General features: G+C 38.6%; 1 protein-coding gene across 1 annotated transcript; it reads right to left on the reverse strand.

The window, feature by feature from the left end:
- Nucleotides 1–569: 569 nt before the first annotated feature.
- On the reverse strand, nt 570–26,683 carry SLC13A4 (solute carrier family 13 member 4). Its single transcript, XM_057428037.1, has 16 exons — nt 26,423–26,683; nt 20,779–20,907; nt 17,522–17,658; nt 16,796–16,977; nt 16,011–16,065; nt 14,327–14,366; nt 13,584–13,661; nt 11,835–12,025; nt 10,932–11,051; nt 8,057–8,158; nt 6,805–6,906; nt 5,710–5,807; nt 4,457–4,587; nt 3,424–3,585; nt 1,748–1,885; nt 570–1,104 (listed from the first exon to the last, which is right to left on the reverse strand). Exons 1-16 carry the CDS (start codon nt 26,519–26,521, stop codon nt 967–969), a joined length of 1,902 nt encoding a protein of 633 aa, XP_057284020.1. The 5' UTR covers nt 26,522–26,683; the 3' UTR covers nt 570–966.
- Nucleotides 26,684–26,999: the final 316 nt, after the last annotated feature.

Genomic DNA, 26,999 nt, shown 5'->3' on the forward strand with positions numbered 1-26,999 from the left:
AGCACCACTCCACTTCAGCCCTCTCCCTTCATGGAGCAGCACTGAGTGCCATCTTGGATGTCATTGTACTATCTCTGTCAGAGGAATCATAACTATCTAAACAGCAGCCAAAGACAGAGGAGAGCAATGGGTCTATTGGCCTGGTAAGGTTTTACTGGTCACAGCTTCCCCTGTTCAAGCTGCAGTACAATGGCAAAGAAAGTAGGTATTGAACAAAACTTTCTGTTTCTGAAGCTCTTCGTTCCAAATCATAGATTGCAAGTACTGCAATATTGGAAACTATAATAGTGCTGTGGGAAAAAAAGATTCTCCTTCTGAGGAGACGACTTCCTATCTGATTAGTGTCTTCTATTATCCCTTTGAAGTGCTGTAGCTGAGAGTTGGTAGCTGTGTTTCTGTCCAGACCATATGGGTGAGGTGAGAAAGTGTTGGATATTTTCCAATGTGGCGATGAGTCACCTCAAAAGAAGAATAATAATTAGCCTTTAAAAGAAGTAGACTTATAGAACTTTGGTTTGGGAATAAGACTCTCCATTCTCTTTATTAATGGTAGGATTAATAAAGAATTAAAGGAATTAATGGTAGGATTATACCCTACTACTGAGTACAGTGTCTTCTGTCACTGGAGTCCTCTATCCCCTGTTTTACAAGTCCTACATAATTGCTCTCAGGCATGAAAAAGCCATAGGCAGACAACTTGGAGGAGACTTTTTTTTCAGTTATGTATCATAAGGAAAGCAATAACAGAGCAAAGCTAATCTTTCCTTTTAACTCATACGGATTTTCAAACCTGAAAAGCTTATGCAGAAGATCTCCCTGTGGATTTTCTTCATGGTTTTCCTATGGATCCTAGTTTTGTGTATCCAGAAGTTCTCTTTTCTTCATATGTGCATTGTAGGTTTAATATTTTGTCCCAACTCACTTTGGTCTTGCAATTTTTTATTTTTTTTTTTTTTCCTTTGGAGATTATGTTTGGTTAGTGATGTTGCTGACCACTGCCCATTCTGGAAAAGTATTCAGCTGGAAGAGTCTAATTCCCCAAGTGTTGATTGCCACCATGACCACAGCTAGGCCAATCAGATTTACACCCAGGCCAGCTTTCACCTACAAAAGCAAAATACATCAGAGCATGGTCAATGGCAACTTGTTAACATGGAACAGTTAACATGGAAAAAAGAAAGCCGTAGAGTGTCTGTATGTATACTGACTTATATATAGTGTGATATACTAATTTCCTAGAGCCAGAAATGCACAAGTATTATGTATCAGACTGTCCATTGTGGGGAGTATTCAGGAGTGGTAGTCAGGGGCTGATGCAGTACATTGGAAAAATGCTCAGTTTGTCACTTGTACTTCTCAATTTGATAATCAGAATGGGGAGTTATATCACTCATAGCAGGGTGATAACTACATGACTTACTGTGGAGCTATGTGATAAATCTAATTTCTTATGCTCTCCTGTGCTTTTCTTAACAGGTCAATGCAAAGGATTGTGTATTCCTGTTCTTTAATATCTCTTTAAACTATTGCATTCATGAAAATTAAAGTTGAGAAGTACATATATCATACAGCAGATGTATAGATGTTCTTAACCTGACAGCTCAATTGCAAAGCAGCAGTGCAGTCTCTAATATGAAGGCTTCATACTAGCACCAATATCATAGTTATTATCATTGCTGTTCGATATGAGGACAAGGTGTTGGGGTTTCATGAAGCATGGGGGGATATACCTGATCTCAAGACTCACCATATCCTTAATCTGACAGTGCCCATAACTGAAGACAATGGCATTTGGAGGATTACCCACTGGTAGCATCATCGCAAATGAGATACACATGGTGACAGGAATCAGGGTGTACAAAGGGTTGATAAGTAGGGTTTCTGACTGGAAAGAGAGAGGGAGAGAGGCGTTTCACTTAACCAAGGAAAGCCACTGCTCACAATTAGGATGAAAGGACCCTCTCTGCTTTATGTGAAGACAAGACTCTGTGGATCTCATTTCCCTAGTTTCTAAACTTAAGTGTAGAAGTATTTTTTTTTATTTGCTTTGGATCTTTTTTTGTTTGGTTGGTTGTTGGGTTTTTTTTAAGAAGTGCAAAAATTTGGAGTTGATCATGCTCCAGGGATTTCTCTTGAGACGTTTCACAGTGAGGGAGTGTGGATATTGCTACTATTAGACCACCTCTGCTCATTTTCTCACTTGTTTTCCATGACATTCTGCATTGTGTCTTCTGGATCTTAACATTGACTGCTACTTCAGTCTTATCCCAACAGAATTCACAGCGAGTTGACATGAAGAGTGTCCTTCTTTTAATTGTTAATATACTGAGACCATTATGTAAAGTTGTCCTAAATGGTGATTGAGAGAACTAGTTTTTTGTAGTCCAAACACACATGTCACTTGATAGTGGTCTCTAGAGAATTGTTCTTCCACTCCAGCCGTCAGTATTGGTGAAATGTTGCATTTTTGTTTACATTGCCATGGCCTAGTTTTATGTCAGAGGGAAAGGTAAGGTTACTCACAAGGCTAACTTCATTTTGGGAAGGGAAGTGTTTCCAGGTTACTTTTACAGTCAAAAAAGAGACACTGCCTTAAGACAGCAATTCAGACTACTAAAGATATATTACTGATCTAAATTTTTTTCAGGAGAGTCTCTCCCTGCATGGAGCAGAAGTAAATCTGAACTCATAAGCCATACAAACATAATTACTTATTTTCATCTGACCATATTTTCATATTAACTCAGAGCTGTTCACATAGTATGCTTTGGGACAATCACATAAAATTGTTATAATAGGGAAACACGATTAATGACCCACATTCTTGGTAAGAAAAGCTTCATATTACAAAGAAAAAAAATCAGAGAATTTTCTGTAACTCCTATTCCAGTATAAAATGAAATCTGTGTCTCTTTCCTCTGCCTTCGTCCTCAATCTCCTGTTTTATTCCTGTCTCTTACAAACATTGCTGCTTTCCGTGTTAGATGACGGTATGCTTATTAGATCATCCCCTTGAATACATTTAAATCTGATCTAAAATTCAGTACTACAGTCTTTTCTTACAAGTAGTGAGTGTGTGACTAATTGCTAATGAACATCATACTTACAATAACATTGATAAAGTTATCTCAAGCCTTATGTGGGCTTCACCTATGTTGTTCATTACATCATCACCTTTTCTTGTACACAGACTATGAACCTGTCAGTGCAGCAGCTGTTTTCACTTTGAAAGGTATTGAATAAATTCCTCGGTGCTAAAATATATTTTTGGTTTCCTGAGTGTATTATTTTTCCTAAGCTAAAGAATGCATCCAACTGGGAGCCAGGGCTGGGCAAATAGAGTGCCAATACCCTGACAACCTGAAACATTCCCAGAAGCTTATCAGGAAAAAACAGACTTAAAATGTCATTGCTTTTACTCACCATGGTGCATAAAATAGGTAGAAAGATGGTTATAGTTGCTGGATTGCTGACAAACTCTGTTACTAGTGACACCAAAATGCAGGCCAGCAGAGTTACAGCCCAGTACGGAAGGCTGCTGAGGGAAAGCATTTGGCTTCCAATCCATGTAGAGAGGCCAGAGGTCTGGAGGAAGGTCAGAAGCACAAGAATTACTGAATAATTAGTATACTTTTAAAACAGATTCTTCTCTTTGGAGCAGTTTGCATCAGAGAATGCCACCAGCAAATAAACAAAGTTGGAGTCAGTGCGTTATGCAATTTTTTTTGTTTTGTAAACTGAATTTCACTGGAGTGCCCCATAAATAGTTGCTCCTAGTAACAAAGAGTTACAGTTGGCAGTTAATAATACTAAAAAGGTATTTTTAGTATAATTTAGTATAATACCAAAAAGGTATTTTTAGTATTATACTGATCTTCACTCTTTCTTACGCATCTGGAGTATTGCAAATTGGTGGTGAAGGATTGCACAATCTGGGTAGAATTCATTTTGAGATTAAAATATACAAATTTAGTTGTCTACATGTAAAAGTCTATAGGAGAGGTAGATGTGTATTAATGAATTATACTGAGTGTAGTTATAGTCAGTAAAGCCTAGAGTATTTTGTCCAGTCAGCACTAGGAACTTGACTCAGTTGCCTAAAGAAGAGCATCCAGTGGCAGCTGAGATGTTCCCCCTCTATCTGGTTAGTTGCTAGTTGAGAAAGTGCGACATCTTCCTCAGATCCTCTGTCCTGTCTGCCAGCCTTGTAGGAATATCTAGATATTCAGATGCTTTACAAAAACCATCTGAAATGGCAGGTGTTCACACAACTAACAAGTCGTAACCATCTTTTTGCTAGCTAGATAGCTGTCCATTGAGTGCAGGGAGTAGGGAGTAGATTGTATATCAACTTGAAAGTATCCACATTGTAAATCAAAACTGGAGAGCATACAGAGGGATGAAAGTCCAGGTTTATAATTCTATTAGGAAGGAGGATAAAAATCTAAATCGGTACCTTGCATCCAGCTGCTAAGGCATAACCTCCTCCAACCAACACTACAATCTCCCAGGGCATGGTCTTCTGGAAGTCCTTCCAGGTGATAATAGGATCCAGTGTGTTAATGTCTGTTGACTTTTCACCATCTCCTGTATCAAAATAAAGCAAATGTGTGATCAGTGTTACACTGGCCCTTTTGTAAAGATCTTTGCATTTTTCATTCTAATAAGAATAATGTAGTATTCATGGGAGTTACCTTGAGAAGTATCTGTGAAAGAGGTGAATAAGCACATAGCCTATTTCTCTGGTTAGCTTGGCCTCAGAAAATGCAGCTTATTAGTTCCAAATGCCCTGCCTTCCCCTGGCTGATCTGTTGATGCTAGCAGTTATAAACCCATGTGTTTCATTCTGTAGCTTTTTGAGGGACTATGTGCTCTGTTGTGTTGATACAAATGTAAAATATACGTAGAATGCAAAAATGGAGAAATTAAATTACAATGGGATTATTTTCTCCAAGAAGGTCATTTACTCTTCCCAGTAGGCCATGAAGCTTGATAAAGTGTATTTATGCCCCTAGGTTTTACGTGAGGACATTATTTTTTAGATGCCTGAGTATTTTCTTAGTGTTATTTTTTTCCTAAATGCTGCATAATATATGTCAGCATAAAAAAATAAACATTTGTAGCTCTACATAAGACTCTATGCAGGCAATATGACTTTTACACAAGACTGCTGAAAGCCTGGAACAGCAAACTTATCAACACCACTGAGTGCTACCCAAACGTGAATGTGAAATTATTGTCAAGAAGACTGTAAGGGAAGCATTGCACAAAATTGACACTTTGTCTGACAGTTAGTGACCTCTTTTATGCTTATTTTATGACATTATTGATTATTTCTGCTCTATAAGTAATGACCAAATTATTTATTAGAGCTTATCTTCAACCAATTTTGCAAGCATCTACATTATATTTCTCTCTATGGAACTCCATCTGAACCTTTCCTAAAACTCAGTCCTAAATTTTGTTAACTCTGTTAAGAAGAGATAGTGGCCTCAGGCAAGAGATCTATTTGCCATTTTTTGGATGAGACAGTATGAGCTAAAGCAACAAAAAATGGGGGTTTGATGTAGAAAGGGCTGATACTGGATCACTGAACCCTGATCCACCACAATAAAAATCTCTCCTTGGAACATTTTACAGAGAATAAAAATATGTCATTAAGGGCACTGGAAAATGTACCAGATCTCTTTCTTGCTGCATCTTCCTCACCTTTTTCCTGTTTTCCAAAACAAGGCTTTTTTGCTGGAATCAGGAAAAGGAGAAAACCAAGAAATACAGAGACAGTGGCATCAGTTCTGTAACCTTTCCTAGGAAAGAAACAGTAGGGTTATCATAAAAGTACACTAAAGAAACCTTTCCAAACAAGGAACATGGTACCAAGTAATTGTTGCAGGTGAAGTTGTATTTCCACATCTGAAGTCTTACTAACAGCACACTGGAAATACATGTCTACATATTCACGATTTAAATTGGATTTTTTTTCCTGTTTATTAAACTGACTTCTATAGCCAACTTCAATCACTGTTCAACAAATTTTAATATTCCAGTGGATAAAAAAAAAGGAATCCCTTTTGGTTTACAAATCTAATAACTTGGAAGTAGAGAAAAACAGTGTGTTTACCAACAGCAAGAAACTGTAAACACATTCTGGAGAAAAGCCACACCCAAGTGGTCCTTTAGAAATGAACTGTAGATTGATGTTAAATTAAATGCTTAAAACTCATCCTGAGAAAATATTTTGAGGAGTGCCATACTCCAGATTGCCTCAGGAAATCCCAATATTAGAAATTGGTTTTCTATCAAAAGTAGGATTAAAAAAAAAAAAAATGCAGTAGAAAACTAAATAAAATTTAACTTTAGATCACTTATTCTTTTATATGCTTACTGTGTTATGGTTACTTTTAATAAAATTTGATTCAACATTATTTAAAATAAAATAACAATTATTTGCTTCAATCACCATCTATGCAATATTCAATTGAAATGAACAATTTTAATTAATTTGCAATCTATTCCATTGACAGCTTCTATATGAATGCACTAAAATGTTTTAACTTCAGAATCTGACCCTCCTATTTTTTTTACGCCTGAAATATGTTTATTTTACTTTCTCTATTTAATTCACTCTGTTTATTGAGACGGAATACGATTTTCCATCGTGTGAACAGATGTAGATTAACAAGACTTCATTTTTCACCACCTTATTAAAAGCGGCTGATAACGGTATAAGGACAAAAATTATTGCAGAAATTTCAAAGGAGCAAGGCTATATTCCTCTGTGATTGTTTAGGTAATTTCACTTACTTCTCAAAAAAAGATGACCATCCTGGTACAAAGCCAGGCTCACGGGTAAACCAAAGCAAGGTCATCAGAATGAAGAAAAATCCAGTCACCATCTCAGGATAGCTAGAAGTAAAAAACAAAACAAAACAAAACAAAACAACCTCTAGGAATTAAATCCATGGTCTGTCTGAAAACCTAAGAGCAAGTTCCAGAAGTGAAAAAGTAGAAATTAGTTCCAAAATAAAAAGGATAAAACCCAGAAAATACAGAAAATAGAAAAGAAGACTAATTTGAATTAAAGAATTTTACAGTTGGCTCACAGATGAAAACTCTCTAAACCTAGTAAAAAATTAAGCTAAAAAGACCTGTATTTGCAATTCAATCTTTCATGGGCAAGACCTAAGGAAAAATATCTATAAATGCTTTGTATTTGGATTATTATCTAATTAAATGTGTTAACAAGTTAAAGCTTATGTTAATATTCCACTCTAAACACTTTTTGTTGCATTTTTTAAAAGTGTAGAAAAAGTATGAACAAATTGCAATGTAAATTAGCACAGGTATTTTAAACACGTGGAACAAATACAAGGTGACTTGAGGATACTGAGTTTTAATTAATGTAGGGTAAATTTAAATTAAGTATGGTTTCATATTTAGGCACAGTCTGAACAGCAGTCTAGATTCAGAGTTGATCATATTCAGCAAGTTGATCTGTCAACATTTCAGTTGAACAACACAAATATATTTTGAGAATAATGGTTTTATGAGGTATCACCCCTTTTGAAAATTAAAATATTACAAAATAATCTTTAGAGACATTTCTTACTACCATGAAAAAATGATGGCAACTGGGAAGGCTGGACATCTCATGGCATGAGAGACTGCTGCAAAGCCTTAGCTAAACAGTGAACTTCTATCCACTAAAATAAGTATGTGCCTGAATTGCAAAGTGGTGTTCTATAACAGTTTGTGTGTTAGTTCAAAAGCAGAGACAAACTTTGACTCAGGTGACCTTTGGATCCTTGTATAAACCTGAATCTTTCATTTTATTTCTTTTTTTCTTCAGAAATAAATAAACAACTATATAAATGCACACTTTTAGCAGTCTTTAATATTGGTTCATTTTTACGTTTAGTTCTGCTTCTATCCTGGAAAGGAGAAGAAAGAACTGAGAGTTTACAAATAACCTGCATGAGCCAAAGGTAACATGGAGGGCAATATGAAAGGATGCTCCTCCCTATGCAAATTCCTGAGGAAGGCAGGTCTGGTTTACCTAACATTTCCCAGTTTCTTATATTCTTCTTGAATTCTTCTCTCTGACATTTCTTCCCGTTTGGTTTTCTTCTTCTTGCTCACAGAACAGGTCTCTTTAAAACTGAGGTAGGTAGCACAGTAAAATTAGACAAGGGCATCAAGTGAAAAAAAAAAAAACAAAACAACAAAAAGCAAACCCTCATAAAAAATGACAGTAATGAGGCAAACTGAAAATTCTAGTTGCCAGAGGCTGTTGGGAGATGATGTGACTGGGGCAAGGCTTGATGGCAATAGGAAAGGAAATTATTGCATGAGGTCTTTCGTACTCTAGTTTCAAGATCTGAGATTCAATTCTAGACATAGTAGGAAGGTACCCCCAGGTGGTCTGACTAATACTAACTGATAACTAACTGAGCCATCTGTAGCTGTGGCTGGTCTCCCTTTGTTTAGGCTTCCTCAAACAGCTGGAGTTGGCTGGATATTTTTCTGGTGCCAGAAGCCTCCAATGGATTATTTGTGTCATCACATTGACAGACAGTGACAAGAGGCCAGCTGTCAATAGATATTTAATAGACGACTGCTTTCCAGTTGGATCAGGAGTACCCAACACATTATGGGGCCTGGTCTGGCTTTTGTGCCCAGGTTTGACTTGAATATTCAGGATTCACAGTAGGCAGTGTGGGAAAGCTGAGGATCCAAATAGCTTTCACGACCTGTCTGTTTCTACTAATATTAGCTGTTTCTAAACCAGGCACAATCACTGTAGCACCAAATTGCCTCTGCCATAGACCAAGGCAATCAGCCTAGTGTTTTGTCCTGGTGAAAAATCCCTGTACTTCTGCCAGGGACATACAAGTGCAAACATATTTCATAGCTAAATATATTTAAACCTGCTCCACATTTGTATGAAAATTAGGTAAAATCCTTAGTTTATTCAGATTGCCTTCATACTATAACAAAGCCTGGACATTCCTGATTTGTATTAATATACTTGTAGGCTCATTACAACCTTTTAGTTTTCTGCTTTCCAGTAACATTATTCTGCTGTGGCTTGAGGCACAGATCTCTGATTTTCCACTCCAGCTGTGCCCTCTGACACAAGGTGTGTTGGGTAGGTTGAGAAACATCTGCAGCTAAGACAGTCTAAAATAGGCTGCAGCAACAGGGACGTCAGTGAATGAAATACCATGGGAACACAATAGACTGCTTTTCTGGTTCTTGCTGTTCAATATCTTATTTGGTATCTAACTAGAGATCCATGCCATAGCACCGGCCAAACCAGGGACTATGATCTCCTTCTACGTATCTGGTTAAGGACAGATTCTCTAAGGAATTTGCATAGATCAAGATGCAGGCAGACCATGTCTGTTTAACAAAAAGTTTTGAACAGGCTTTTCATTTCACTTGTAAATGGGCACTTATGTGACAGCTGGTTTTAGTGCTCTTAGCACTGCAACTCTAAGTATTTAAATTTCCTCTCAAACCTTGATGTTACACTCCAGTAAATTCCGGCTGAAGAGAAGAACTAACTAATGGCCACTTCTATAGTAATGATTCTACTCTTAGCTCTGCTTTGCTGGTGAAAATCATTTGATGGGTCCATTATCCTTGCTCTTTGATCTAGTCTAGAGCCTAAAAAGCAAGGTCTTACTGGGTCAGGTAAGAACCCACTGATGACAATGGGCTTCCCAGGAAAAGAACGTTAACATTACAGAAATTCAGTAAACGTTTATTCACAGACATTAGGCATCATGTTATAAAAACATAAGTGTTTCTAGGCTTAGGCGGATGTGAAAGAAGAGTATTGTAGCCCATATCCTAACATAATTTGTTGTTTAATGAACTGCAGTGAACAGGACTCAGAGATTAAGGAGGCCTGGAATCAACCAGTACTTCTCAAAAAGTCGATAATGCGTCAGTCGCCGGTATTATTTAAAACATCATTAAACAGCAAGAGGTCTTGGATGCAATGTGGAATTTCAATTATGTTTATTTAAAAAAAAATAAAATAATTGAGGGTCATGTTAAGGCCTGTTTCTTTTCAAAATTAAAAAAACAACAAACAAACAGGAAAAAACCCAAAAACTTACTTTAGCATTTTAATTTGGAACTACAAAATCTAGTCAAGGTCAGCAGTAAGCAGAAGTCATTATCAATGTATTCATTATCTTAGGTGAAATAAATTAGTGATGTCAGTTTTAAGAGTAAACTAAATCAAATTAAGGTCACTTTAATTCTGAGTAAATGTGTCTGCACCAAAATTTAATGCATGTTAACTAATCCACTCTAAATGCACACATTTAGTCAATTTTCACTAACTGCTGTTGCTGAGTACTGCAAAGGACATACGTGGTACAAATGAACTGGGAGACTCAATCTTGTTCTTATTTTAGGGCTGAGGGACTTACTGGTATCAAAAGGTGTGCATCTCTTAGGCTATTAGAGAAATACATATGGAGTCTGTTTACTTTTAACTGGTCTTACATTAATCTTATTGAGCTGGGGGCAGACCTGAAAAGTAACTTGTTCACTTGTAGCTGTTTTTCTATTAATCTTTTAAGCTGTACTTTTCTGAAAGGACTTTTGACAAGGTTTTTGGTCCACAATGGGATCCTATTGGTCATAAGAATAAAAAAAAACAGTTGAATGCACAGTAAAGAATTCTATCAGCAATACCTAGGCACTTCACTCTCAAGCAGCAATACTGTACACTGCTGCCTATGCAGTGCAGTTAAGCAATAAGATTTCCTCCAGTAATTGTTCTGTCAAGAAGAAGGAAGTTGTGGCTTAGATTTTGCCATTTGCAACTGGAAACTTCATTATGACAGATTTTCTAGAGGATACACAGATTCCCTGCTTCTCTAATCCATGCATCTTGAACAACCTGAACTTACTTGCAACCCAAGAACAGCCAATGCATCCAGAACCAAGTCAGGACCAACATGATGAGGGAGACGGGGAAACTGAACAAAAACCAGGTTCCAAAATTCACCACTTCAGCCTTTGGGTAGCGACTGTAAAGGAAAAAAAGGATGCACAAGAAGTTAGAACAGTAAAAGGACAGGCACCTCCAGTACACATAGATGCACATGCCCACTCACATATATATATGTCACAGCATGATAGAAAAATTGTGTCACTATGTGTTTGCAACAGCTGCATTATACGTGCATAGGGAGACCAACTGCCGTAGAATGTCAATCATTGACAGTGCCTGACCAAGAGATGAGCCATATAGTACTCTCTCTTAAGACCAGATGGTCTGGATTGTCTAGCCACACACAAAACCCCTAAGAGTTATCCGGAGTGAAATTCTGGCCTTACTTGTTGATTTTGTTAAAGCTCTTTTTAATGATGACAGACTAAAGAATTATTTCACCTAGAATCGCTATTTATGTCTTACCGTTGATCACACAAATAATGACTGTAGTCTGCTGGGCTCTGACAAAAATGTCCCACATGCATTTGGTGCAATTGTCCTAACAGCAAGATCTTTGAAAATAAAGTAAAATGTGAATCCTTGGGTTAAGGATGGCTTCCAAAATTAGTTTTCTTTTCTACCACCATTTCAGGGAGAGAGATGAAAGATACTATGACAACAGCGGTTGCAGTAGATATTCAGAATCTGCTCTGTGCATGAAGAAAAGTTACATTTCCTCCATCAGAGGAGGAAACAAAATTGCCTTTAGAAAGAGTGACTTACAAGGGTTCGTTGAGGTGGTAGATAACCTGTGGGGAAAGGCACAGAGACAATAATGACCCAACCATCATTCTCACACAACCAGAATATCACTTACTTGTTGAAGTGCTCTAAGAATATGAGACTAGTTGAGGTCCCTATGATGGTTGTCAGTCCTCCAATGGTTGCTGCGTACGAGATACTCAGTGAGAGGCATTTACAGACCATGTGGTCATGTCTGGTCTGGTACCGGTACTTGGTGGTCAGGCCCAGTTCTGAGGGCTTCGGAGGCAGGACCAGTATCTGAGCCTGTGAGGGAACAGATTAACCACAGAAAGCAGGTGATCAGAACAGCAGCCCAACTGGCTCTAATGCCATGGCAATATTGGTCCCAGAGAAACAACAGGCTTGCTTAAGGGGGGGCAGTTTTTTCTTCACAGGGATTAACTGCGGTCGGAACTAGAAACCCGTCCAGGGGCCTGAAATTGCCTGGTCTGTGGCAGAAATGTAAGACAAACAATAATCAGACTTCTGGCTATGGTTTGGGCCAGCTCCAGTTCTGACTGGAATCTCAGAGGGATACCAAAACCCTCTGTGGGCTGCAGGGGCAGGATGCTAGAACTACAGCAGTAGGAATTCATAATCCTTGAGGCTTATGAGCAGCCACCAGACATATGCTTGGTAGTCTTTTTGCACTTGTACTGGCTCAGAGCCTCTAATTAGGAATAGAGTGCTAGGTGTCTCAGAAACAGCATGAAAAAGGCTGTGCAATGGGCATATGGAAGAAAAAGCTACAGGAAAATACTGCTCCAAAAGAAACTTTTTTTAGCAGTGACAGGAAAGTTTCTGCATTGAAAAATCAACTTGAAAAAAAGAAACAGCACTTCAAGGCACTTCACATGCTTCCCAAGGTTGTGATCTAGAATCAGGAAAAATGCAGAAAATGGTTCAGATAGATTTGTTAATTTTAATAATTTGAATTTGGGTTTATGTAGTAAAATCAGTCATGCTATGGTTCATCATCATGGTGAGGAGACCCTGGCAAAAATCCCTGTAGGTTAAAAGAGAAGTGAATATATTAGTTACAAAATAATCACTGATTATGTATTGGAAATGGGTATAAGAGACAATTAAGTACCAGGAGCAGCACATTTACCTTTTTCTGGAAGCATACACTCAGATTCTTTTGAACTGTGAATGCAAATTTGTGTATAGATTTTAGGCCAATCTTTCCTGAACATCAGCTTATACCATCAAGATACTACGTAACTGTAGTCCAAACAGCAATCATTTCTTGGATCTGCTCAGGAGAAGTAGAAATTCTGCAATGGGCTGATGTAATGAAGTATTTTGGTGGTGGATATTTGGCAAGACAAAAAGTGGATACTAAGACTAATCGACTGAGAAGTTAAATGGTCCATGCTTGCTGCTGGTTTAGTTCTGAGTAGGGTTTTTTCAAGTCAGGGCTACTATTTTTGTGTTGAGTTTTGTTTTGTTTGGGATTTTGGGGGGGGGGGGGGTTGGGGGTTTTGTCTGTTCCTTTGTCTGTCTGTTTTTCCCAAGGAGGCTTTGCAGAAATAAAGTGGGTAGAACAGCAAAATAAGAAGGAAAACTTGTGATCACATTGCTGAATGTAAAGCTAATATGCATTGTACTGGCCACTGGGGGAAGGTCTTCTGAACATAGCTGTGTTGGGGGCATCTAAATGGGAGCAAGAACTAGCAAAGGGCCAAGCCATGGCTGCTGTAGGATGGTGGAGAATGATTTCATGTAACACAGCTTTCAAGGAACAAATATGAAAGAGTGGGAGCAGGTGATGGTCACATCTGTCTTTTCCCTCACCACCCGGATCTAACATCAACCTTACCTGAGGTAGGTGCTGCCCATTGTTCTTAGAATTCATCGTTCCAATAGGGTTGTTTACCATGTGCACACCATTCATATTCTGTAGGGAGGCAAATGCCTTTGGATTAGCCTTTCTTCTCTTCCTAGGAGCACTTAAATCAGGATTCCTGATGATTTGTGAAGGTCATGGGTAGTGAAGAAAAAAAAAAACAAAAAAACAAAACCAAACAGAAAACAACCAAACAAAAAACTCTACTAAAATTTTGTCTGAGAAAAAAACAAAAACCAAAAACCAAACTGATTTTATTTTAAAGTGATCTTTAAAATAAGATTATAATAAGTTTGGGTCTTCTCCCTCTGCTATGTAGGTGAATCTAACAGGTCTCTTGCTAGAGGTTAAGACTTGGTGATATGTGTGGGTTGTTCTAGTAACTGAGATGTCTCAGCTGCAGAAGCTGGCAATACCTGGACAATAAAAGATCACACCTGAACTTACTATAAACTGTATGAAATTGCTAGTTTACTGACTCGATCTCAGGATCTCCAGCAGTAAGTATAACAAGCACTGTAGAGCTAATGTTCCTTTGTGCAAGCAGGGTGGTAGGTTAAATGCAAAGCAGGACATTCTGCATTACGTACTCTCTGCCAACAACCACTACCTGTTTGAAATAAAGGAAGCAGCAGCTTGTTGCAGAGCTGTGTGCACTTTGATGGTTCCTGCATTAAAAGGCAATATAACTCAGAAGATACTACCTATGACAATACCTTTGAGTGCATCAAGGAGTTGAAGTCAGTAGTGGTAGCACTAAAAACAAAGAAAGGAAAATAATACTTTAAAAATGCCTGTTCACCCAGCTCCCTTAAAAGGCACACATCATGGGTAGGAGGGACAACACCTGCTGCAGAACCAGCATCTACAGAAATGGTGAAGAACTCTATTTATTAGTACCTCTTATGTGGTGTCTTGGCCAGACTTGTCATTATGTTTCACAGCTCTATCTCTAGCTGCATAGTAATGGGGCTCCACCTCCACGCAAGAAAAAAAATACATATTCTAGGGAGTATATACCCCAATCCAGGAAAAGACTCCTTCACAGTAGAGTGAATCCGAGCAATACAGTGCTACTGCTGACTTGTTCTACTCAAATTCTTCCTCTGCCAACCTCTCCAATGCTTTCTGAGCGCCTACCTGTATCACATTAAAGCCTTCATAAAAATCTTTCCTGTGTAGCCTGTGGACTATGCAAACAATCCACTGAACTTTGACACTGAAACCAAATTTAATTCCAGATGTACTACTTTTCTTCTCCCACCAAATTTCAAGCTCTTTTTCAAGAAATACTTTTTAGTAGTAGTTCTGTCATGAAACATCCCACACACACTCTTCGGTAGGGCTTAATGGCACAATGCCAAACAGAAAACTTGATTCTGTACCTCACGAAAAATATGCCTGGGATGAAAACAGATAGCAGAGGGAATATTGGAGAACCCATTAGTTTCCAGACTAATGACAAAACTATTCAGAACTTGAAAGTTAACTGAAAGTCATCGATATGTGGGGTTTGAATGATAGTGTCCGTTTTATAGTAAGTATTTAAAGGTGTAGCAAGAACTTGTTTCTCTTTTATTTTAAATGCCTGTCAACAATACAGAAGGAGCTCAAGAAGGGACTGTGCAATTTATTCTCACACCTTGTAAGAAAATGATCTTCAGGATTTAGCCTCTAACATAATTTTAAGATGATAACTTTGAATATTCCCTCAAGTATCTTGAACTGCTGGTTAACTTGATAATCTGACAAAAATTAGTAATTTTCTTAATTTGCCCTTTTAACCTTACTAGATCTTACCCAAAATAGAGACCTGGTTGAAACTGTTAGTATCTCAAACTTCCAAAGAACTTTGTTTATATTGAAAGAAATATTTTACAGGGTTTTGGTGGAGAAGAGGGATAAGTTTTGTTAGTTCCTCCTCCCCCTGCTCCCCTACTCTCATCTTTCTCTTGAATGCAGACAGTCGAGACTTTCCTCAGGAATTCTCTGTAAGTGTTTTCCCACCAAATACGTCCTGTGCGTACTCCATACTGTGCTTGGGTCCTCCCCATCGCTATTCCTTCAGGGGAGCAGAAATAAGAATCTGTGGACAGCATTCTTTTATACAGCACAAAACACAGACTTCAAAAAAAAGATGGTTTAAACCCTGAAAAATATTTTCCTTCTCTCTAAAATGGCCATAGAGTTAAAAAACCCAAATGAATACTGGGAAGTTTTAGTTAAATCCAAAGCATTACATTAATCCCATTTCTCATACAGGCCTTCCTTTTCAGTCACATGTGAAACATTCACTTGTAAGCTTCTGCTTGCCCTTCCTGGCTCTACTCCTGCGTTCATCTCTTTTCAACATGCATAGGGCTCAAATCTCCAGTCGTGATGTACAGGGTTCATTCTTACTCTTCATTGATGAAGATAAGCTCCAGTGAAGGTCGGCCGTGCTTTTCGCTGAGATCTACAATGAACAAAGAGAAATAACTGAGCTGAGACCCTGGGCCATACCACTGAACCTGGAAAAGCTACAGCAAACAAAAGCTTGTCCAAGCGATCTCAGGTACTCTACGACCATTATGCACCATTTTATTGTGTCATATCATCCTGATCATGTGCCTCTGGCAATTAAAATAGTATCATATCTACATATAATAGACAAGGTTAGATGAAAACAATTCCAGCCTGGAATATATGAATTGAAAGAAAAGAGAGGTTCCTTTTATCCCATATTCTTTCTTTCTGGGAAGGAACGAACAAAATGAACCTTGGAGCTCTTATCACGTTTTTCTGTGACACCTGCTCTAACCTAGGCAGCCTGCAAGAAGAGGGGTAAATTGGCAAGTGTTAGATTGTCACAGAGCATGCCTTTGGATCTGTTCTACATTTCTTTGACTTTCTTTTCAGAGATTTCCTTCCAACCCTGTAAAATCCTAAGACATTATGACAGACAAACTCCAGTACATGCCCTAATTCATTACAAATAGTTTCCTGGCTCCAATTCTTCCATCACATCTTGAAACTTTCTTTAATTTTTTAAAGAAGTGTCAGAGTACAAAAGAAACAGTGTGGACCAGCATCTTTGGCAGTGCAAGTCAGACAGCTCTGACCTTGACAGAATTTGGATAATGCGTATCAACAAGTCTGGTCACTGATAAACAAGAGAGAAAAGAATGGCCAATATTGACAAATACCTATTGGCTTGTTTTCTTCAGTAATGGTGCTGCCTGCAGTACTGATGACCTCGTGCTCCTCCTCAGCATTCACTAGCTCCTGGAGAACTGCCTCCACAATTGGCATCACCATGGCTGTGGTGGATGTGTTGGAAAGCCACATGGAGAGCACTGTGGTGCAACACATGAAGCAAAGAAGCAACCTGGAGTGCAACACAGGGAAATCTTTTTGAGGCACTTTCAGAAATATTAAAGGCCTCCTTGCCTAACATTTTCATTAGTTAACTGATAACTAAATGGGGTCTTTTTGCAGGTGCCAAAATATTATGCTGTGTGCAGATAAAATGCTGCCTTGTGCTGATAACTGTTGTAAGACAATGTACCATTGGAAGACTTTTGCCACATGGAAATCATGATGGGATGTGAGAAACAGCGGTTTTCAACATATCCAGGATTTAAGCATCCTTTTGTGCTTGTTTAACAACAGGCAGAGAAGGAACAGAGAGACTAAAACCAGTAACAGTAAAACATATAAATCAAAGGGACAACAAGCCAAGGAGTAGGAGCTGGCAGAAAGAGGATGAAAAAAATTGGAAGCTTTCCAACTCTGAAAGGCAAAATGGGTATGAAAAATAGCCCCAGACCAAGCTAGCTTTTGCCCATGGATGGGAAATTCAGAGTTGTTTTTTGATCTTTCAAGCTGCTGCTATCATGCTCATGCTATCCTGAAGTCAAAGATTCACTCACATGCCTGGCTTTGCTCCAGCCATCATGACCATGCGCAGGGCAACTCTCTTGTGAAGATTCCACTTTTCTACAGAAGCTGCCACACAAATCACGCCCATGAGGAGCAAAGTTGTGTTTTTGAAATATTCAGCAGCCACCTGCATTAAGGGTAAAGGGGAAACAGTTAAAAAGCAATAATTACCCTACACAGAGAGCATGCTGAATGAGAAGAAATATGGTATTGGGATATTTCCCTCTAGAGAAAAAATGACAGGGAGCTGGAAAAAATGAAGAAGTCGTACGTCAAAATGTTCTCTTTAATATTTTATGTCATGCTTACAAAAAACAAGGCTCAATACCCACTTGTTGATAGGTTTCTCAGCTTTGAAGAAATCAAGAGAAATTTTACTTCTTTGAGCAGGATGTTCACTGCCTGCAGACAATCAGTCACAGTATCACAGTATGCTAGAGATTGGAAGGGACCTCGAAAAATCATCTACTCCAATCCCCCTGCCGGAGCAGGAACACCTAGATAATGTTACACAGGAATGTGTCCAGGCGGGTTTTGAATGTCTCCAGGGAAGGAGACTCCACAACCTCCCTGGGCAGCCTGTTCCAGTGTTCTGTCACCCTCACTGAGAAGAAGTTTCTTCTCAAGTTTAAGTGGAAGCTCTTGTGTTCCAGTTTGTACCCATTACCCCTTGTCCTATCATTGTTTGCCACTGAGTAGAGCCTGGCTCCATCCTCGTGACACTCCCCCTTTATATATTTATAGACACTGATAAGGTCACCCCTCAGTCTCCTCTTCTCCAAACTATAGAGACCCAGGTCCCTCAGTCTTTCCTCATAAGGGAGATGCTCCACTCCCTTAATCATCTTTGTTGCCCTGCGCTGGACTCTCTCCAGCAGCTCCCTGTCCTTCTTGAACTGAGGGGCCCAGAACTGGACACAATATTCCAGATGGGGTCTCACCAGGGCAGAGCAGAGGGGAAGGAGGACCTCCCTCGACCTACTAACCACCCCCCTTCTAATACACCCCAGGATGCCATTGGCCTTCTTAGCCACAAGGGCACAGTGTTGGCTCATGGTCATCCTGTCGTCCACTAGGACCCCCAGGTCCCTCTCCCCTACACTGCTCTCTAACAGGTCGTTCCCCAACCTATACTGGACCCTGGGGTTGTTCCTGCCCAGATGCAGGACTCTACACTTTCCCTTGTTATATTTCATCAAGTTACTCCCTGCCCAACTCTCCAGCCTGTCCAGGTCTCGCTGGATGGCAGCACAGCCTTCTGGCGTGTCAGCCACTCCTCCCAGCTTAGTGTCGTCAGCAAACTTGCTGATAGTACACTCAATTCCCTCATCTAAATCGTTGATGAATATATTAAATAATACTGGTCCCAGTACTGACCCTTGTGGCACTCCACTAGTTACAGGCCTCCAACTAGACTCAGCCCCATAGACTACAACTTTCTGGCTTCTCTCCTTCAGCCAGTTCACAGTCCACCTCACTACCTGATCATCCAGACCACGCTTCCTCAATTTAGCTGTAAGGATGCTGTGGGAGACTGTGTCAAATGCTTTGCTGAAGTCAAGGTAGACCACATCCACCGCTCTGCCATCATCCATCCACCGTGTTATTTCCTCATAAAAGGCTAAGAGATTGGTCAAGCATGATTTCCCCTTGGTGAAGCCATGTTGACTGCCCCTCATAACCCTCTTATCCTTGATATGCCTTAAGATGGCACCAAGGATAAGGTGTTCCATCACTTTCCCAGGGATGCAGGTGAGGCTGACTGGTCTATAGTTACCCGCGTCCTCCTTCTTGCCCTTTTTGAAGACTGGAGTGACATTTGCTTTCCTCCAGTCCTCAGGCACCTCTCCCGTTTCCCAAGACTTGGTAAAGATGATGGAGAGTGGTCTAGCAATGACTTCCGCCAGTTCCCTCAGCACCCGCGGGTGCATCCCATCTGGACCCATGGATTTAGGGATGTCCAGATTGCTCAACTGGTCTCTAACCCATTCCTCATCGACTAAGGCAAACCGCTCCGTCGACCTGACTTCATCTAAGGGCTCAGGGGTACAGGGCTCTTCAGGACTGCCTGCAGCAGAGTAGACAGAGACAAAGAAGGCATTCAGTAACTCTGCCATCTCTGTATCTTCTGTCACCAGGGCACCCATCCCGTTCATCAGTGGGTTTCTTTGGCATTACAAAACAGCATATGGAAATACTGCAGCATAGTCAGAGTTGATTATGTTAAAATATGGAGGATTTTTAATGTTCTTAAAGCAAATAATACATTCTCTGCAGTAGTCTTCCTGTCATATAATTTGATATTATATTGAATTTCTGTCAGGCTGCCTTTAAATTTTCCTTCTCCAATACGCTGTAGATTCTTGTAATGAAAACATATTACTTTACCTTTATGTTAAAAAAAAAATAAATCCTGAAAATATTTAACTGTGTTGGTACGGAAATGTATTTGATTATATTACACAGTTGTCACACCACTGGGAGGAATAAGACAGGTCATAAAACTCTTGGTTCATGCTTGACCCATTTATGGGTATTCCCAGAGCTAGACTGTGTTAGAAATTCAACAATTTTATGGTTGCTATATATTCTTCTGTGTTCTTATCCATATTTCTAGTCTTTGTAAATCAAGTGTGATACCTCCTCACCCTCAAAAAGAGAGAGAAAAATGTAGAGGGGGAAAGCTGTAGGTGCAGTAAAATAATTTTTTGGCATATCGTGAAAGAAAGTAACATTCAAAAAATAACTCAAGTAAGCAAATCCAAAACTGATCATGGAGACTTTTGTATGGCTACTCTGCCTTAGAACTTACAGCTACAAGACAGCACTAAGGTTACAGTTTGGAAAAATGACTAGACATTCACCTGGATAACAAAATTACCTAGTGTTAGCAGGTAAATGGTAACTGTGTTTAGCACATGTAATCTCTTGCCTTATACATAATAAATAACTGCTCTTTACATGGTTTTGGAGAAGTGGAAAGGTGTGATCCTTTGATGCAGTAGGGTTTAGGAATTGTTTGTGATGCAGTAGCTGACAGGATGGACATGCCGCTTGACTAATATACCCTTTCCTATATCTATCTTCATTAGAAGAAAGAGCTGGTCAGCCCAAGTTACACATTATAAGATGCACCTTTTTTCCTCCTACAGCTCTTAGTCTTGTTAGTCTATTAAGATTAGTTTTATTCAAATAATTAAGTGTGAGTAAGTATATTAAATTATAAAAAAGTGCACACTGGTCTGACCTCACTGGACTTCATGACTCCAAAAAGTGGGTATAGGAAAGCAGGAACTAAGGCTGCTGCACCAAGAGGTACCGCTTCAGAAACCCAGTATACAGCTGTCACGATCAGCACATAGGCACATGAAGCTTCCTGCAGGAAGAAAGCACAGAGATTACATGACTGCCTCACGACCTGCTGTGGAAACCTTGTGGACGTGTTCATAAGACTTATTAGACTGCAGGTGCCTGGACATAAACTGAACAAGTACTGCATAAGAACCTTCTAAGGTGCAGCTATTTGGGTGTGAAATCTAGGCTACCATCTGAAAGGCCAGTTCCAGAAGATGATGCTAATGAAAGGTTTCATGCAATAGCTAAGGCAAAACATTGTGAAAAACATATTTATCAGCAGAATAATGGTTCCATGTGCATTTACAGATTTGTTTGATTGCAATAGTCCAATACTTACCAAGTGTTCAGCTCCTCAGTTTGGTCCTGTGGAGCTGATATTTCTCTCCAATACTGGACAAGAACAGGAACTTGTAGTTTTCAGAATCAGATGAGAACATCTGTATTTGCTATAGCATGGATAAAGCTACAGTTTGTTTTTTTTTTTGGAAATGCTCTGAAAATTTTTATTTTTTTTTTTAACAGTGTGCAAACTTAAGTTTTTCGTCAGTTGATTTTATTTTCTCAAATAATTTCCACAGACCCATGGAAGAAGACCACAGACCTGAAGGGTTTAGAGGCAGTGGATCAACAGAGTTAATCAAACAAATTTGCTGCTGTCAAAGGTTCTGGTAGAGAAAGCCATGACAACATCACGCTGGATGTTCATGGAGAGCTGGTATATGACAGAGAAAGGTTCTATCTGCTGAACATTTTAACAGGAAAACACAGCTACTCCACAGAAGTCTTCTAGTCCATTTTTTTTTGTTAATAAGTCTGCCTTTATGGCATACAGTGGAGTTCTTAGGCTCAATTTGTTATATTTAGAAACCTGGGGACATTTCCTGCTAATAATTACAAAAATTACTAGGGCTAACTGGCAGTTCTGTGGAATTAGGTCAGCACTGATTTACACCAGTGCTGACAAAATCTAAACATTCTTCATTATTCACTGAATAGGAACTTATTGAGCTGTATGGTTCCACTGTTCACAAGTGCTACTTGAATGGGTTAAAACACCATTTCATTACTTTTGTTTCCTGACTGGATGACTCCCAAATTAAGCAGCTTTCAAGAAGTCACACAAGCAATTCCCACAGAATCTTGTGCAAATCAGTGAGTGTGTATTACACTTTTTTTTTCCCCCATCAGTCTTATGAACAATGTAGTGAAGTTTGAAGCAAGACTATACATGGATGTGGGTTCAGTGGAATGAACCAATAGCTTGTATTTGCATGTCCCTTTTTACATCACCCCTAACCAAGAGTCACAGTCAGTTACTCCTCTTTTTTTAGTACTGCTTATAGTAACAAGAGGCAGAACACAGTCCAGACAAAAAGTTAAGATAGATTGCTACGTGCCATTTCCTTTACTTGCTTAAAGATTGCAGCCAAACTTATCCAGAAGCTGACAGACCTTCTTTTCTGACTCCTATTTCAGAAAAGTTAACATTAAACAGCTCTAATACAAGCAGGCAGGACCATCAAAATAGCTGAAATAAGGTTATCAGGAAACATAATTTCCTTGAATCAGATAACCTCCAATTAATTTAGAGACTAGAAAGAGTATCTGAAAAGCTATTGAAGAAACTTAACTCTGGCTTCTTCCTTTATGAATGGATAAGAACTCTGAACCACATGGAAATGTGCATATCTGTTTCTCTTACTTAACTATTATAGAAGAGTAGTTTAGGTTTTAACACTCCAGTAGAGGTTTCACTAGCCCTCTATGATCAGGTCCTTCAGGAAAATATTGAAATTAAAAATTGAATAGCAGTTGTAGCTTCATTACTACCAAGAAAAAATATAAAAGAGCTTAGAGAACGTTGATTTAGAATGGATGAGATTAGAGGGTTTTTTTTTAATGTCCATGGATTTTGAAGCATGCATTTTACAAAACGGAATTGCTATGCCTTTTGAAATTCCAAAGATTGGTGTTCAGTTTGTAACAACTTTGAGTGGTCACTCTTTACAAACAAAGATTACTTAAAAATTTAAATAATTTAAAAGGTGACATGACAGGCATTAGAGGTTTGTAGTAACTTCTACTAGGAAGACTGAACTATTTTAGATGAGAGACACAGAGCTGATGGATTTGCTTGTAAACATTAGCCAACTTGCTGCTCAGTCACCTTTAACCAAAACTTTAACATACTTCATGGTTAATATTCCACAAAAAGCAGAGCATAGGGTCATTTTTGGGACTTAGTAACTATTTGACACATTTTGACTAATTTTTAGCTCATTAATTTCTGCTAACAAGTTACTATGTTTGCATGGGCTCTGTATGACATCTAGCAGTTGTCATACATCCAGAGGAAAAAAATGCTTCTTAATGAAAAAAAACATTGATTTTTATTTTAAAGCAGTCCAGATGTAAGGTCCAAGAGATACCTTGCAAAAATTTATAAAATTAATTTCATCCTAACTACATTCCAAGCTATTTTCTTACTCCAAAAATAGACTTCTCTTTAATTTCTTTGAGCATAGCTTGTTATCTTCTATTGCCCCTCTGTGTGTAGCCATAAATTAGACTTGTAATGGGAATGGAATAGGAGAAAGGGAGGTTGGATCTCTATCAAAACCTAGCTCGGATGGGCATCGAGTCTTTTTGTTTCCTATACACTAGGCTGTAATCAATTTACAAACAAAACTAAAATAACACATATTTTAAAATGGTATAAAACTGAGTAGGAAGTACTAGGAAAACCAAGTTTTATAATCTCCACTAAAAACTTAATCAGCTTGTCTAACAATTTTCTCTGTTTTCTCAGTGCTTTAAAACAACTCGTTTCCAAGAAAACCATATTAATCTCTTTTATTTAATTGAACTGGATTTATATATTTAATTAATGGTTACCAGAGCTACTAAGTACTGGAATGATGTAGTGGCTGTATAATTTTAACTGTTTCACTGTTTTCACTTCCTGTTGTACAGTTGAAAATTACTGTTAAGATCCTCTCAGGGCTTGAAGCGAAGAATAGGAAAACGTGATGGTTGAAGGGACTATCACTTATCTTCAATTAGCCCCTTACATGGAAGGAGAGGAGCTGAAAGGAAGGCATGGCTAAAAAAAAAATCACAATAAGGGTCATGCGTAAAACTGTTAGAACTAAAGCATCTGAGATCTGAAGATCTCAGAGCGGTTAAAATAAGAACAAACTCTGTTGGTCAGATCTTGGAGATTTGACCACTTAATGATGTGCATTGCATATCTAGCATTCAGGCGTGTGGTTAAGCTGTGTGAAGAAGAGGTAGTCTAGCCTCTGGACTACCTTCTCTGAGCTTATGAGATCACACTATCAATCTCTTCTTTCAGCTTGTGTAAGTAAAAACAAAGGTGAATGAACATACGTCATCTGTTGCCTTTGGAAAGGGAAAAAATTCAAGCAAATTTTCTCGGGTTTATTTTTGACCCAACCATTCTTTTTCATAAGACAACAGAAAAGAAGCTGTGGACAGTATTCCCATTAGCCGTATCTGCAAACAGTTCTGAATTCTAGTGCTCGCTATGATTTCTCTTGCCACTACACATGTAATGTTCCTTTGATGTTTCCAGAATTGTGCTGATCAAAGAAACTGCAAGCTGATTCCCTGCAGAAATGGAAATATAAACCACCTGGTAATTCTGACTTCTAGAAGAAAGACAGAAAACTAATAGAATTGTATGATGAATTAAAACATAAGTAAGTGAGCAGGAGGCAAATTTAATCTTCAGGTTTAAGAAGTAATCATAATCAATGGGTTGTAATAAAGTAAACACTACACTAAGCCACTTAAATAGTGTATTGTCAACTGAGTTCATTTGGTGTTGATGTTTTCTTAATAGTATTATAAACATTTATTTAACCCTGGGTCAGATTTACAGCTATAATTTACCATCTGTGATCATTCAGATATATATAAAATGAATGTAAAACATCATCTGATGTCTTTTCATCTCACTTCTCAGTAAAGCAACACCATGAGGAGCTTGTAATGTATAGTAGCAATTCTTGCAGCAGTAGTGTCAGTTAACTTCTCTCTCAGCACTCATATGATGCTATTACAATTCCCTTGGTTATTAAAAAGTCTCCTTGTTGCATAGTGTGTCTCTGTGTCCATCAGGGAGCAAACAAAAGTGACAAATATTAATGCAGTGAATCTCATGTTTCCTAGAAGAGGTTCTCAAGGGACAAAAAACCTACTGCAGTTATAGTGTCATTTGGACATGTCAGGAGTATCTGTTCTTATGTTGCCCTTCCAGTGACATTGGGGGAGATTAAACTCATTTTAAAAACAAGCCTCTATAAAATGTTGAGCCCTGCTGTTCTCTGAAGAAGAGCATGATTATCTGTCATTCATTCTGTCTTGAGAGGTAAGAGATGGAAAACTGCTATAAGAGGACAGCTGAGATATAAATCGAAGTTCAGGGCAGGAAAACCAATTCAAAGTGCAACATACAGTTCAGCAGTATAGAAACATTTCCTTTCCATGAATCCTGTTTTCCTTTCAATATAAAATACTACAGTTTTATTTTTTTAAAGCTGCTATACAATTTCTAGCCTTTTGCCTTTCTATTTGATAAAGCAGAAGTATTCACAAATCCTCTGGTACTGGAAGGAAGAATTAATCTTTAGCAGAGTAGAGGACAGAATTGGAATTGCTGCACCATTTGGCCAGATTTATGTCTAGGATTATATGGAAGCACCAGCTGCAAAATTTTTAATACACTGCACTTTTGATAAGTTAAACATCACCATCTCTATAAGGCAGGAAAACATTCTTATTTTATGGCTTATGACTTCAGAGATGTGCATAGAGAGGAGTTAACCACATGGCCAAGGGCACTCAGTAGCTTCAAAATTGTACCCGGAATGTAGCTGCATTTACTCCTGTTCCCTTGTCTGTGTGTTAAGCACAAACTGTTCCCTCCTTTGCATTGCTGTGTATGCCTATGAGACATCATTTATTAGCTACTGCCAGGTCTACAATGTTTCAGTAGAGGTACCTACACGTGCTTTAGAATAGTTAGTGCCATGTATGGTCCTACATGTCTGTCAGTCCTAGCTCCTGCCTCGAGTTGCTGCCCTATAAACCCACGCTAAATTGAAAGTCCCTCCATGCATACTTATTACTAAAAACTAAATGCATGGGAAGTGTTCCTTTTAAAGACCTCTCCTTAAAGGAAATTTTATGGATATGTTTGTTCTGTTCCCCTTCCACACACACATTATTGCAGAAAAAGAAAAGATACAATATTTCTCCTTTACAGTAGTGGTTTACTAGCTTCACCTGGTTTTTCAGCTCTGCTTGTGACATGACTAAAGGCAGCTCTGGTTTTTACTATGACAACTTCTCAGTGACCTTCCCAATCCTTTAAAGTTAAGTCCTTGATTTTTCTAAGAGCAACGCTTGTTTAGGTCTTTGCTTTTCTTTTTCACACTGCAGATTTATCCAGCATGACTACCTACTGCACTCAGAGGTTTAGTTAAAAAAGAAAATGAAAATGTACTCACGCTACTGGGGTGTAAGAGTGGCAGAGGAAGCAGCAGAAGTGGAATGAGAACAACGAGCAAGAGATTTCTGGATCGGAGAATCTCCTTCATCATTGCCATATTCTTTTACTGTCTGGTGGCTTTCTTGTCCGTGGGTTTCTTCTCTGATTCCTCAGATACTCCAACTTCCACTCCACGTTTTCCTTCACCTGTGCCTGGATTACCCTGAATGGTGTCTCACTGCCTCATTTCCTATCCCCACCCAATCACCTAAAATATTTTTCTTAAACTTGTTGTTTTGAAAAGATTTTTCAATTAAAAAGACATTCAGTTTATGTAGGGCTCACCAGCAGATCCAAATTATTTTCACACCATAACATGCAGAGGCTTGCAAGTTGGAGCATAGTGATCTTCTGACAATTTTTCTTTTTAATTCAAAATGAAGGGTATAGCTGTGTTGAATCCTTATCCCCATGTTTTGGAAAGTTTTTTTCTTCCATCATCTAGCAGTGTAATTCCTGTTTTCATAAACCAGGGAAGATATGTTTTGGGCTGCTTTTCCTCCTGTTTGGTAGTCTGAATGTCTGAAATAACAGGT

Source organism: Pezoporus wallicus, unplaced genomic scaffold (assembly GCF_028554395.1).
Source record: "Pezoporus wallicus isolate ANWC-B61680 ecotype Strahan unplaced genomic scaffold, APGP_CSIRO_Pwel_v1 contig_2908, whole genome shotgun sequence".
Lineage (NCBI taxonomy): Eukaryota > Metazoa > Chordata > Aves > Psittaciformes > Psittacidae > Pezoporus > Pezoporus wallicus.